The 15,337-nt window shown below is 46.1% G+C and overlaps 1 protein-coding gene across 1 annotated transcript in view; it reads right to left on the bottom strand.

The window, feature by feature from the left end:
* Positions 1 to 625: 625 nt before the first annotated feature.
* The window catches only part of LOC132380483 (transmembrane protein 200A-like), a 30,757-nt gene continuing 16,045 nt past the window's right edge, over positions 626 to 15,337 (bottom strand). The window contains exon 2 of the mRNA XM_059949320.1: positions 626 to 2,324. Coding sequence (XP_059805303.1) covers positions 1,004 to 2,302 — 1,299 coding nt within the window. The 5' untranslated portion in view covers positions 2,303 to 2,324 and the 3' untranslated portion in view covers positions 626 to 1,003. The remainder of the gene's footprint in view (positions 2,325 to 15,337) is intronic.

The following is a 15,337-nucleotide window of genomic DNA, read 5'->3' as shown; positions in this document are numbered from 1 at the left end:
CACATCAGAATGGGAACGGGAAGTGGATCCACCAGGAGATCCCGCTTTTTGCGGCGGATGGAGCGAAGGCGCACGGCGAAGCGATCTCCCCATCTACGTCGGGTTACTGCAAACAACCGAATTTCAGTCTCAGAAGGGAGAAAAGCAGAAATTGACATGCAACATCAATAGAGGGGATTCTGACATCTGGCAGGTACAGAAAGGATTGATCTTTGCACTAGACTGAATGTCAACTAGAACTGAGTCATGCACAATTGGAGAGGCTGTGAAGGGACAACAAGCACTCTGGCCAAGGAGTGGATTATGTGTGCAGAGCCTTCAACATTAGCAGTGTAAATATTCTTTTTTATCCATATTTTGATGTTACAGAAGTATTGAGTGACATTTGCAGAGATGGGTTAACTCAGGATAAGGAAAGATGCTTGAAACCATCAAGGGGAAGCTCGGAGGCAAAACATGACAACATGTCTGATAGGTAAAGAGTCCACCATAAGAGTACTAGGGACTAGATGAGTACAAGTACAGAAAAACTTTTATACTTCCAAGTTATTTGCCGAGGTTGTCCACCGAGTCAAACTTGATAAGAGTTAGGTTTGTGCAAAAGATGAACACCGCTTGCAACAGCTCAAAATTAAAAGAAAGATTTATTACAGCAACCACACCAGGAGTAATATATTTTTTTTTGCAAATTGTTCCCCATCTACTAATCATATTTTCAGTTGGCTGCAACAGTCCTTTTATCACCAGAAACTGCGTCTGGATAAATATTTTAAGACTGGATGGTGGTGTAGTGGCATCTGTACTGGACTTAAGGCCAATGGTCCTGAGTTCGAATCCAGCCGGCTCCTTTTGCACGCTTTCCATCTGTGCTGGGTTGAGCGTTGAGCTACAGAAATGGCAAAAATGTCACCCGATGCGCAAAAAATAACAACAAATATTTTAAACCATTTCACATTTGCTTTGTATTTAATATGCAGCCACCATATTCTTTAATTAATTTCTTCTACAGGTTTTGCTCTTCACCACCAAACTCCCGTTCAGTCTGTTCAAGTAATTGGTCCACGCCGTCTCCTCTGTTTTCCAGCTTCAGGTACTTTTTTATGTAACTGCAATCCAAACGTGGCCAGCTCCTGTGCTGTCGTTCTTTCCTCTGGCCGCCGAGCTTGTCCACGTTCCTCCCGAGGTCGAGGGACTTGGAGTGACCGCCTAGCGTGTGGAGCTGCAGGTCCGAAGCGTATGCTTTTCTGGCGGCTCCTGGGGACAGCAGCCCTCCAATCGATCTGTTGGGGAAGGAGTCCTCCTGTAAGGGACGGTCCGCACTGATTACGCTAAGAGCCCCATCGGCACTGCGGATGCTCCCGGACCGAATGCACCCGTGGCTCTTCAGCTTGCTCAAATCTTCCGTGGACGTCGTGACCGCCGGATGCCCGACTTCAATATCTTCGACCGCAGCTTTAGCAACCGGCGTGTCAATGACGCAGTTGTTGAGCTTAATAACCGGTAATACTATTGAGGCAGAAACAACTGAAGAGTCATCGCCACAGCTGAAAGGCACGTTAAGGTTTCCCTCACTGGAGTTACAAGAGTCTGAAGTCACACTACAAAGGGAGGTGGATGGAGAAGGTCTTTTATGATGCAGCAGCTGGGCAGTCATGTTACGCCTAGCAGCCTTGCGACTGTCCGCCCATGTTTCTGCGCTCGGAGTGTGTTTAGGACAGGTTGCGCCGCAGCCTCCTTCGGCAGCGCAGCACAGTTCCGAGCACCCAGAACCGGCGTCGGCGCAGGACGGAGCAGGATTGTGCCGACCCCCTTCTGGCTCGTTACTCTCTTCACTGCCAATCTGGCCGGCGACGGGGTAAGTATTCTGCCGCGCCAGAAGCCTGGTCTCCCTGTCGCGATTTTCGTGCAGCACCGTGTTGGCGCAGATGAACACGAATAACCCAATGCCCATGATCAGCGGGCCAATTAGTTTCAGCTTTTCGTTCTTCTGCACCGGTTGGGGCTGAAGCCTCGCCCTTGCGCGCTGAATCTCGGCGGCTGACTCACTACTGTTTCTTTGCTGTTGACTCACCAACGTCTGGGAGTTGTGCTTACGGGGCCAATAGCCAACAACGGCTATGGCAATCCCCACCACGACTATCAACAGCCCGAATACGATGAAAAGCCCAGCAGGAGATCGCATGTTGAGTTTTCCTTTAACACTTTTATCAACCCTCTCTCTTGATGCTTTACCACGCTGGTCTGTGCCGGACTGGCCAAGGTTCCCGTGGCTCTTCGTAGCCGCATTGTTTCCTGCGCTCATCGTTCTGATGGTTACAGTTCCGCTGAAAATAAAACAGAACAAAATTTTAAAAAGAGAAACTGGTCAATACAAAGAGACAATGGCATACATTTACAAATATTCTTTTTACTCGTTCCCTCTTCTGCTCTTAAAATGGCGGAAGAAAAATCAACCATTTCCCTTTCCTGCTGTCCTTTACGTGTCACCATGTCATGTGGAAGAAATGTAACAAAAGAAGCATAAAGCATCATCGATTCAGAAGAAAGCTAAATATGGCTTGTTAGGAAAGCTACTCTGTGGCCACTTTATTAGGCACACCTGTATACTTACTGGTTAATGCAAATATCTAATCAGCCAATCATGTGACGACAACTCAATGCATAAAAGCATGCAGACACGGTCAAGAGGTTCAGTTCCATTCAGACCAAATGTCAGAATGGTGAAGAAAAGTGATCTAAGAAATTAAGACTGTGAATGATTGCTGGTGTCAAATGGGGTGGTTTGAGTATCTCAGAGACTGCTGATCTCCTGGGATTTTCGTACACAACAGCCCCTAGAGCACAGGTTCCCAGACTGGAATCCACAGATCCCTTGTTGGCCCACGGCATAAAACAAAAGATTGGGGACCCCTACTCTTGAGTTTACACAGAACGGTGTGGAAAAAAACAAAAAGAAAATCCAGTGAGTGGCAGTTCTGTGGACAAAAACATCTTGATAATGAGAGAGGTCGGAGGAGAATGGCCAGACCAGTTCAAACTGACAGGAAGGTGACAGTAGCTCAAATAATCACGTGTTACACCACTGGCGTGCAGAAGAGCATCTTTGAATGCACAATACATCGGACCTTGAAGCGGACGGGCCACAGCAGCAGACCATAGTGGATTCTACTCCTGTCCTAACGAAGTGGCCACTGGGTGTAAAAGTTTAGCGGAAAATTGGGGTGGGGGGGGGAGGAATGACTTTGGATATAAATATAGAAATATAGAAGTTAAAGGCCCAGGTTCACAAATTAACCTGTAGTATTTTAGTAAATACAGAAAGCCGCCAAAAATTATCTCATTCAAACGTCTTCCATTTATTTGGTAGCTTTGGGGGCCAGAGGCTTCTTCCCAGGGCTGAAATGGTTGCCACAAGAGGACAAGGTTTAAGGGGCTGGGGAGTAGGTACAGAGGAGATGTCAGGGCAAGTGTTTTACTCAGAGAGCGGTGAGTGCGTGGAATGGGCTGCTGGCAACCATGGTGGAGGCGGATACGATAGGGTCTTTTAAGAGACTTCTGAATAGGTACATGCAGCTTAGAAAAACAGAGGGCTATAGGCAAGCCTAGTAATTTCTAAGGTAGGGACGTGTTTGGCACAACTTTGTGGGCCGAAGGGCCTGTATTGTGCTGTAGGTTTTCTATGTTTCTTAGTAAGTATTCCAAGATACTTTACTAAAACTTTATCAAACTAATCTGCCACAGAGCTGCAAAAGCAGACACAATCTCGGTAGCACAGCAGTACAGATTGTAGGCCTGCCACTGCACAGCACCTATTGATGTGGGATCATTGCCGATCTTGGATGCCACCTGTGTGGAGTTCGAACATGAACCCTGACCCTCCCACGTCAGCAGGTCAATGGGTCATCTCGTAACCAACACAGGTATACCTCAAGAACGAGCACCAAGCCAACTGCTATACTCTCTCTGAACCCACGAGTGTGTGGCTAGGAACAGCTCGAGCACCATTTGTAAGGTGCTTGGAAGTAGGCACAGAGGAGATGCCAGGGGTAAGTTTTTTATTTACGCAGAGCAGTGAGTGTGTGGAATGGGCTGACGGCAACGGTGGTGGAGGTGGATACGATAGGGTCTTTTGAGAGACTCCTGGACAGGTACGTGGAGCTCAGAAAAATAGAGGGCTATGGGTAACCCTAGGTAATTTCTAAGGTAAGGACATGTTCGGCACAGCTTTGTGGGCCAAAGGGCCTGTATTGTGCTGTGGGCTTTCTGTGTTTCTAGATCTTTCAATGAATCAGTCAGGTTTATTATCACTGGCATAACTCAGTGCCTCAACTAATAAGGGCCTTCGTAACCACCCTATCAACCTGTGTACTTTCAAGAGAGCTGCTTTACATCCTTAATGAAAATTTAAACATTTGTCAAACATGACTTACTTTCATAAAACTACGTTGACTGGGTTCAAACAATATTCTGCTTTCCCAAATCATTGGCTTTTACCTCTCTGATTACTGAATCGAGTGTTTTGCCATTCATAGTTAAACCAACTAGCTTGCATTTCCTTACCTTCGTCGTTTTTTTAAAAGCATGTTTTTCAGTCTGATGTGTAATGGAAAATTGCAACTACTATTTTTGCAGCCACTTGCTTTAAAATCCTAGTGCACCATCCACTCCTTTAGCCCTATCCCTTCCCCCTCTCACCGAGTTTCTCCAGTATCTTTTCCCTTTACCTGAGGAGTTTTAAAACCAAAAAGTCAGGCACGTATGGTTCTACTCAATCACCATTTGTTTTTTAGTTGGAAGAGAATTGCTGTGCAGGGATTAAAAAAAAAAATAATAATCGGGGAACAGACTTCATAACAAAAGCGCTGCCAGGAATAATCATTAATAATGACTACAATTAGTCATTATGAAGGAAAAAATGATTGCAGATGTATTTGAAAGCTCAACTTTGTGCCCAAGGAAAAGTTTGGAATAAAATTTGGAACGACTATTATTAGGAGGTCACTGGTCCTACTTTTCCAGTCACGGTAAAGCAAAGTCTTGCTGGTTACCACTGATCCCCTTTCAGCGGCTGATCCAGTGCTACTCCTCCATATTAAGTGCTGTTAGGAAGGGGTCCGGACGACACCATGCTACAATGGATGAGAACTACGATACCCACAATGAAGAACAGCTCAGCAAGTTCCCAGTGGGAGTCCTGCAGCAGACAGCGAGGGAACCAAGGCAAGGAGTCAAAGAAGGGTTCGTCATGGAAACTGACCCCCCCCCCCCCCCCAGCCACTTCATCCATGCCAACTGTGAAGCCTATCCAAGCTAATCCAATCTGGCCACAATAGTCCTGCTTCTCTTTACTCCTTCCCTACCCACGTACTTGACCAAATGCCTCTTAAGCACTGAAATTGTTACTGCCTCCACTACTTCCTCTGGCATTTTGTTCCAGATAGTCAACACACAAGTGAAAAACAAGCCTCCTTAACATTTTTTCTCCTCTCACCTTAAACCTATGCCCTCTAGTCTAGGCTCTCCTCCACTGGGAAAAAAAAACACTGACCAACTATCCTATCCATAACCACTCATAATGTTATACGCCTCTACAAGATTACCCCTCTGCCTCCAGCGAGAAGAAACCCACCCAGTCCAATTTCTTCTAACTACAGCTCTCCATTCCAGGAGAACGCATGGTTTTTATTGGGACCCCTTCCTTCTGTAGTGTAGTGACCAGACCTGTGCACAATATTCTGAAAATGCAGCCTAACTAACATTGGGTACAATGGTAATATGATGCCCCCAACTCTCATACTCAATGCCCGAACTTCTGAAGGCAAGCACATCAAATGCCTTCTTCCTCGCCCCCACGCACCCGCGTTCTCACTTTCAGGGATCTGTGGACTTGAACCCTGAAGTCTCTACGCATGTCAACTATTCCAGACATCTACTGTACATGTCCTAGAAGAATTTGACCTCCCCTACAGTGCACTACATCCTTGCTTTTATATTCATCGACTCGAAACGAATGCTAACACTACATTTGCCTTCTTTACCACTGACTCAACCTCAGGTTAAACTTAGACTCTCAAGCGCCTTGGCACCGCTGATTTCTGAATTCACTCTGCTTAGCAAAGTCCACACCTGTATTTCTTGTACCAAGAGTGCCTGATCTTACACTTCCCCAGGCTGAGAAGATAGTCTGCATCCACCTTCCTTCTATCAGAGTGCATGGTCATAAGTACCCCTACACTTTCACAGCTTCGCCCGCTCTCCTAATTTGCAGATTCCCTAAACCCCATCTTTGCCTCTTGCCCTTATTGAACACTTGTCGTGGTTTTAAATAATTCACAGTTATGAAGTAACACACACAAAATGCTGGAGGAACCCAGCAGACCAGGCAGCATCTATGGAAAGATAGTACAGTCGATGTTTTGGCCAAAACCCTTTGGCAGGACGGCGGCAAAGTCATGTTCCTAGAAAGGAAACGTGGCTGGGTAATAGCGGATCTGGGTAAGCAGGTGGTCAAAGAGTTGGAGAGTATCAGGGATCAGAGGGGGAGCGGTGAGTGAGGGTCTCACTGAACTCCCGAAGGGAAGATTTAAACTCCTTCAGGGTAGGCATCCCTGGAAGACACTTCCCAGAATGGTAGTCAAATCGCAAACAAGAGGAAATCTGCAGATGCTGGAAATCCGAGCAACACACAGAACATGCTGGAGGAACTCAGCAGGCCGGGCAGCATCTGTGGAAAAAAGTACAGACAAGGATTCAGGCCGAAACCCTTCGGCAGGACAGGTATAAAGTGTAGCTTCCTCCCCAGCACCTGCACCCAGTCTACTTCACTCAAGCTGCAGTAAAATCCACCCTCCTTGGTACATCCAACTTGGGGGCCATCTTTGATCTTTTTCCACATCTGCCTTGAAGCCATCCAAAGCATGATCACAGCTCCCAAAAGGGCTCCTCCAGACAGCCCACAGCGTTCATCCTTCAAGGCCAACTACAGCCCCCTCCCTAGCTGGACTCTTCAAAAAACCCTCTTAAATGCATTTTCCAAAGAAGAGAACCCATTCAAGCAAAAACACCACACGAACAGAAACCAATGTGACCTCTTCCTCACCACCCACCAGACATGAACCCACTTGCAATCTGTCACCCTTTTTCAAACCCACGGTGCAGAAAGGAGCACTCCTACCCTTAGAAAATCCAGTTCCGAATAATTCAAAATACAACATAAAATCATTTCTTTAAAGCTTCGGGAGTTCTGACTTACTAACTAAACATGGCGCAAAATAGACTGCAATCGGTTTCTGCATTCATTATTAACAATGAAACATTATGAATGATGGAGCACCGTGTGGTTTTTTTAAAAAAATCGCTCGACAGCCAAAAAATTATGAAGCGAGGTTGGACTAGTTGGGTTTGTTTACACTGGAGCAGAGAAAGCTCGGGAGGGGGAAGAGGGTGGAAATCTGAAATAGGAATACGGAATTACTGAGAGACATAGGCAGAGTAGATGTTGAAAATCTGGCTGAAGATTTTCTCCCCCCAGTAGAAAGCTGGTTCAGAGTCAGATTTAATGTCACCAGCATATGCCGTGAGGTGTGTTGCCTTTGTGGCAATAGTACAATGTAATACATAACAACAGAGAAAAAGAACTGAATTACAGTAATTACATACATTAAGCAGTTAAACTAAATAAGTAGTGGAAAAGTAGACATTAAAAAGTGAGGTAGTGCTTATGGGTTCAATGTCCATTCAGAAATCGGATGACAGAGGGGAAGAAGCTGTTCCTGAATCATTGAGCATGTGTCTTCAGGCTTCTGTACCTCCTCCCTGATGGCAGAGGGGAAGAAGCTGTTCCTGAATCGCTGAGTGTGTGCCTTCAGGCTCCTGTACCTCCTCCCTGATGGCAGAGGGGAAGAAGCTGTTCCTGAATCGTTGAGTATGTGCCTTCAGACTCCTGTACCTCCTCCCTGATGGCAGAGGGGAAGAAGCTGTTCCTGAATCGTTGAGTGTGTGTCTTCAGGCTCCTGTACCTCCTCCCTGATGGTAGAGGGGAAGAAGCTGTTCCTGAATCGTTGAGTGTGTGTCTTCAGGCTCCTGTACCTCCTCCCTGATGGCAGAGGGGAAGAAGCTGTTCCTGAATCGTTGAGTGTGTGCCTTCAGGCTCCTGTACCTCCTCCCTGATGGCAGAGGGGAAGAAGCTGTTCCTGAATCGTTGAGTGTGTGCCTTCAGGCTCCTGTACCTCCTCCCTGATGGCAGAGGGGAAGAAGCTGTTCCTGAATCGTTGAGTGTGTGCCTTCAGACTCCTGTACCTCCTCCCTGATGGCAGAGGGGAAGAAGCTGTTCCTGAATCGTTGAGTGTGTGCCTTCAGACTCCTGTACCTCCTCCCTGATGGCAGAGGGGAAGAAGCTGTTCCTGAATCATTGAGTGTGTGTCTTCAGGCTCCTGTACCTCCTCCCTGATGGTAGAGGGGAAGAAGCTGTTCCTGAATCGTTGAGTGTGTGTCTTCAGGCTCCTGTACCTCCTCCCTGATGGCAGAGGGGAAGAAGCTGTTCCTGAATCGTTGAGTGTGTGCCTTCAGGCTCCTGTACCTCCTCCCTGATGGCAGAGGGGAAGAAGCTGTTCCTGAATCGTTGAGTGTGTGCCTTCAGACTCCTGTACCTCCTCCCTGATGGCAGAGGGGAAGAAGCTGTTCCTGAATCGTTGAGTGTGTGTCTTCAGGCTCCTGTACCTCCTCCCTGATGGTAGAGGGGAAGAAGCTGTTCCTGAATCGTTGAGTGTGTGTCTTCAGGCTCCTGTACCTCCTCCCTGATGGCAGAGGGGAAGAAGCTGTTCCTGAATCGTTGAGTGTGTACCTTCAGATCTCTGTACCTCCTCCCTGATGGTAGCAATGAGAAGAGGGCATGTCCTGGGTGGTGGGGGTCCGTAATGATGGATGCCGCCTTTTTGAGGCACCGCTCCTTGAAGATGTTACAATCTGAACACTCCGCTCAAGTTGCTGGAGGGCTTGGAACCGCACTTGCGGCATCAAGATGGAGTAGCCACGGACCGCGCTGGTAAACGGGACGAGTATCGATAGATATTCAGCGGCCAGCACGGCGGTGGCGGGCATTTTCTGTACTTCATGCCTCTGATGATGCCTGTGACCCAACATTTATGAAAGTGAGGGAGGGGTGGTGTTGGGAAGAAAGGGTGGGACCAGGGAAGAGAAGGAACGAGATGTACTATCAGAAAAGGAGCGCCAGGAGAAAAGGAGTGACTACACAGGTTATTAGTGTTGTAAAAAAAGCATACGGCTAGCTTGCTTTATTAGTCAAGGGACTGAGTTCAAGTACAAAACGCACTTCCTTTGTCAGACTTGTCTTTTCCAACAACATCTCAAACTCTGCCACCAAACACTAGGCCTTCAAGGGCAATTCATTATGCCCAAGTTCCCCTTTAAACTACATCTTAGCGTCTCAGAAATATGCCACTGGTCCTTCAAAATACTGTGATTCAGACCACAGGTCACTGGTCCTAAATCCTTAAACAAACACCCAGGGAACATCTTCACCAGAAAGACAACACCAATCGACATCTCACCATCTTTCCTTGGGCAATCGAGAAAGAATAATAATTGCCGATCATGAAAATTGAATGAGAAAAAATATTTAAGTCTAGGATAGGTTTATGGACTATGGAGGATGGGCAAAAAGATTAATCTGAAGCCAAAATGATTTTATGGTTACTTCAGTTCAAGTCAAGTTTATTGTCATTTAACTACATACATGAAAACCGTCAAACGAGTCGTTTCTCCAGACCAGAGTGTGACAGTAGTACACGTAACACACAATAACTTATGAAAGTAAGGATAAAATCTACCGATGAACTACACATAAATTAAGTGCATAAATTAAATATTGTAAGATACGGATCAGATTAACTGGTGACGCTTTGAACGTGATGCAGCAGGGAGTTCAGGAGTCTAATGGCCCGAGAGGAAAAATTGTTCCCATCCTGACCGTTCTTGTTTTTATGCATCGGAGTCTCCTGCCTGATGGTAGAAGGTCAAAGAGGATGCTGGGTGGATGAGTGGGATCTTTGATAATGCTAATGGCCCTGTCTAACGCAGTGCTCCCGATAAATGTCCCCAACGGACGGTCGGGAGACCCCTATGATCCTCTCGGCCGTTCTCACAGTCCCTTGTAGGGACTTCCAGTCCGATGCTCGGCTGCTCCCATACCAGACGGAGATGCAGCTTGTCAAGACACTCTCAATGGTCCTCCTGTAAAATACAGTTAATATGGGGAAGGGGAGAGATGCCTCAATCTCTTAGGAAGCGGAGAAACTGCCATGCCTTCATGTTCGTCATGATATTCAGAATCAGGTTTATTATCACCCGCATGTGTTGTGAAACTTGTTAACTTAGGAAATTCAAACTTTGTTTGAATTTCCAGCATCTGCAGATTTCCTTGTGGTAACTTAGCCACAGTTCAATGCAATACATCATATAGAAGAAAAAAATAAAGAAATCAATTACAGTAAACTTAAAATTGTGCAAAAACAGAAATAGTATATATTATAAAAGGGAGGTAGTGATAATAATTAAATATTATATTACATATATATCATTCCTTCCCCAACCCCACCCATTCTAATTCTCTTTTCATGTTATCCTCCAAACTCCTATCTTCTTCTGCCACGAGCACCACTCCCTAACTCAAGCATCTGGTGTCAGCCTCACGGTCGCTTCCTTCACCCCAGCCCAGCCTCGTCGGCTGTCTAGGACATTCACCCCGAAATTCGCTCTGTAGTCACTCTCTCCACCAACGTAGCTCCATATTGTTTCAGGAACCTCTTTCTCGTCTTTCTTACCCTTGCTGCTTCCTAAGAATCTCGGCTGGCCATGGGCTGGTTATGTAAGAAGAAAGCCTGTAATCTTTGCTCCTGGCGAGAATTCTACAGGAACCTCTCGGAAACCACGAAGTGAAAATACTCCTAGAGATGTGCAAACTGCAACACTGCCAATGTGACAAGTGGAAAATATTTTCACTTTAAAGTCTGTCAAATACTCATTTCCATTACCAGTAACTTAACTGTAATCTATAGCACAGATGGCTCAACGTAACTCTGAAGATACAATCCAATCTGGAAGAAAAACACATCACTGTGCATTTTTTTTCTCTTTTTAAATGCTTGTTCTATTAACTTTTTTTCCCATTCCATTACGGTTTCCTGCATTCCTAGGAACACACTCAAAAATTTAGGTAAAACTATCTAAACATTTATTTTTCTGTGTAACTATTGAACCATCTACAGGAAAAGTAACAATTCAAAATAGTTCACCTATCAGTTCATCTAAATGGACACTTCGGTAGGGGTTCCCTACTTGGGTCCATAAATCTCTAGAGGAAAATAGGAATGAGGAACAATGGAGAAGAAATGAGGCAATTATTGTAAGATAATTTCCCTCTCTGACCTCATCTCCTTACCTGCCCATCACCTCCCTCTGTAGCTCCTCCAACTTCCCTCTCTTACCTGGCCTTCAGTCCTCTCCTACTGGGTTCCCATTTCTCCAGCGCTTTATCTCTTTCACCAATCAACTTCCCAACTCTTTACTTCATCCCTCCCCTGCACCCGGTTTCACCTATCACCTACTATCTTGTACTTCCTCCTCTCCTTCAACCTCTTCCACACCTTCTTACTCTGATTTCTAATGTCTTTTTCTCCCCCCAGTCCTGATGAAGGGTCTCGGCCCGAAACGTCAACTGTCTTTTCCACAGATGCTACCTGGCCTGCCGAGTTCTTCCAGCATTTTGTGCGTGTTACCTTGATTTCCAGCATCTGCAGATTTTCTCTTCCTAGCAGCTGAGACTTGCATTTCTGCTGTCCTTTAATGCAGGGACATGAGGGTTTGTACTTGAGTTATCTATTGTTTTTTGAAATGACACACCTAATCAGCTGTCAGGGCTTTATAAGACACTAGTCAGGCCGCACTTGGAGTATTGTCAACAGTTCTGGGCCCCGTATCTCAGAAAGGATGCATCGTCATTGGAGAGAGTCCAGAGGAGGTTCACAAGGATTATTCTGGGAATGAAGGGGTTAACATATGAGAAGTGTTTGGCAGCTTTGGGCCTGTACTTGCTGAAATTTAGAGGACTGCGGGGGGCGGGGGGGGATCTCATTGAAGCCTACCGAATGTTGAAAGGACTAGATAAGGTGGATGCGGAGAGGACGTTTCCTCTGGTGGGGGTATCCAGAACTTGAGGGTACAGGAAAAAGCCATCAGGACCATCACAGAGGCTGCTGAGCGAGCATCCAGCTGGTTGTGGATGTGACCCGTGGCCAATGCTGCTGGAACACAAGCCTGGTCAACTCTGGCCAGGTCACTTGGGCAAGAGCGCCTGAATTTAAAAGACCCAAAACTCCAGATGACCCCGGGTTACATCACTGCCTATGTGTCCTACTGCATCCCAGGATGTTTCTCAGTATAAGGGATGAGGTGGAGACATTTACATGCAAACAAGGAAAAAGAGCACTAGAATAGGCCGTCCAATCATGCTTTGTATCAGATTCCCAACCTTCTCCAAAAATCTTTGAGACTTCTGTCAAGAAATTTATTTCTTAAATATATTCATGCTGATTTCCATTCCCTCCCATGGCAGAAATCCACAGACTCACTGTCCACTGCTCAATCCTAAATGTTTTAATCCATAAATTGAGACTATGAAGCTTTATTCAAGAAGCCCTAACTAGTCCTCCCTGCATTCAGTCTCTCCCGCTTTCGGAATTTTCTATCTCTCACAGGTCTCCTCTCATTCTTCTAAACTATAATGAACATTAATCCAGTCCTTACAGCCACCTCCCACATAACAGTCCTGGCACTCCGGCAATCTGCCTGGTAAACCTGCGCTGTACTCTCTATGTGAGGAGATCAAAACTGCAAACGGAATCAGAAAATTTGCAGGTGACACCAAGGTGTCAGTGAGGAAGACTGTCATGGCTTGCAGTGGAATTTGCACCAGCTGGAAAAATGGGCTGAAAAATGGCAGACGGAATTTAATGTGGACAAGTGCAAGGTGTAGGACTAATCAAGGCAGGTCTTATACAGCGAGGAGTGCGTAGAACTGAGGGATCTGGGAATACTGATCCATAATTCGTTCAAAGTGGCCTCACAGGTAGACAGTGTCATAAAGAAAGCTTTTGGCACACCTGGCCTTCATAAATCAAAATAGTGAGTACAGGAGATGGGATGAAAGTTTGAAGTTGTACAAGACATTGGTGAGGCCCTAATTTGGAGTAATGTGCGCAGTTTTGGTCACCTACTTATAGTAAAAATGTAAATAAGCTCGAAAGAGTACAGAGAAAATTTACAAGGATGTTGCCAGGTCTGGCAGACCTGAGTTATAAGGAAAGATTCAACAGGTTGAGACTTTATTCCTTGGAAAGTAAAAGATGAGCGGAGATTTGACAGAGGTGTACAAAATTATGAGAGGTATAGATAGGGTAAATGTAAGCAGGCTTTTTCCACTGAGGCTGGGTGGGACGGCAATCAAAGGTCATGGGTTAAGGGTGAAAAGTGAAAAGTCTGAGGGAAAATTTCTCCACTCACAGGGTGGCGAGAGTGTGGAATGAGCTGCCAGCACAAGTGGTGTAAAGAGGAGTTTGGATAGGTACATGGACAGTACGGGTATGGAGGGCTATGGTCACGGAATGGAGGACAATGGTCCTGGTGCAGGTTGATGGGGGTAGGTTTGGCATGGACTAGATGGGCTGAAGGGCCTGTTTCTGTGCTGCACTTTGCTATGACTCGGTGACAGTTCTCCAGATGGTGATTTCAAAGTCCTGTGTAATTCAGCAAGACATCTTTATTCCTGTACTCAAAGCCTCTTTGATGAAGACAAACATACCTTCTGCTTTCTGAACTGCTTGTGCACCTGTTATGCTTCCTTTCAGTGATTCGACACCCAAGTTCCTTTGTACTTCAATATTCCTCAGCCTATTACTATTTAAATAAAAAGCTGCCTTCCTGTTATTTCCCACTAAAGTGGTTAACTCCACATTTATCCACCTTAAATGGCATCTAATGCCTTTGCCCTCTCACTGAACGAAGCCCAAAAGCTGACCCCTGCAGGGCCCAAGTAGGAACAGGTTCTGATTTTAGAATGGACAGAGGGCAGCCTGACAGTATGGCGGTTAACGCACCACTGATCACTGATCCTGTAAGGAGTTTGTATGTTCTGCCCGCGACAGCGTGGGTTTCCTCTCGGATTAGTGAGTTGCGAGGAAGATGGTGCTAGTTGAATAAAAAACACAAAATGCTGGCAGAACTCCGCAGGCCAGACAGCATCTATGGGAGGAGGTAGTGACGACGTTTCAGGCCGAAACCCTTCATCAGGAGTGAAGTGACGTGGGATGGTCGAGGGGGGGGGATAAGAAGTGGGGGGAGGGATAAAGTAGAGAGCTAGGAAGTGATAGGCTGGAGGGAAATGGGCTAGGGGGAAGGTGGAGAATTATGGGAAGTAAAAGAGAAAGAAAGGTAGGGCTGGGGGGAGAGATTATAGTGGGGGGGGGGGAAAGAGAGAGAAAGAGAACCAGACTGAAATAACAGATAGGGATGGGGGTAAGGGTGGGGGGCAGGGGTATCAACGGAGGTCAGTGAGTTGGTGTTAGTTGACCCCGCATTCCCTGTGTTGTTAGTTGATGCAAAAATGACGCATTTCACTCAGTGTTTTGATGTACGTATGACAAACGAGGCCAATCTTCTTTTCTTTGGATTTGGGGATGATCAAGGCAAAAAAGCCAAACGTGGAGAAGCACAGCTATCTCAGGAGATGATGTTGTGTGGAAGAGAATATGATAAAATGATGCAATGCTTTGAAAACAAGGATAAGCTTTCTTAAAAAGCTGACGCATGCATAATCTGGTGGTCAGCAAGGGCAAGGGACATGGAGTGTACGAGCAGACGGGAGACAGTGTTTTCATTGGGCTCTGTTTTACCGAGATCATGGACAATGGTTTGCAATATTCAGGTGGAAATCTAGAAGTCGGGTCAGCAGACATGCTGAGGCAGGAGCAGAGATGGACGCTGTTGGAGCAGCAGCCATACAAGGCTGTTGAGACGGCATTGAGACATGAGGTGCAAGATTTAGTTCAAGGTCAAATACAGCACCCTGTTGCAAAGTGAGTCAATTTCAGGTCGTGGCCAGGGACTCGCAGATTGGAGGACGAAGTCTGACATAAGAACTAAAGATGATGGATTCGGTCTCTATGACGGAGAGGAAATTTCTCCTTGACCACATCAGACAAATAGTTGAACAATTCTTAATCAAGATGGCGCTGAGCCGCAATGCCTGTCAAGGCTGCGGCTC

Source organism: Hypanus sabinus, chromosome 24, assembly GCF_030144855.1.
Source record: "Hypanus sabinus isolate sHypSab1 chromosome 24, sHypSab1.hap1, whole genome shotgun sequence".
In the NCBI taxonomy this organism is placed as follows: domain Eukaryota; kingdom Metazoa; phylum Chordata; class Chondrichthyes; order Myliobatiformes; family Dasyatidae; genus Hypanus; species Hypanus sabinus.
Note: the sequence above shows the minus strand (reverse complement) of the source record. Positions and strands in the feature narration are given on the sequence as shown.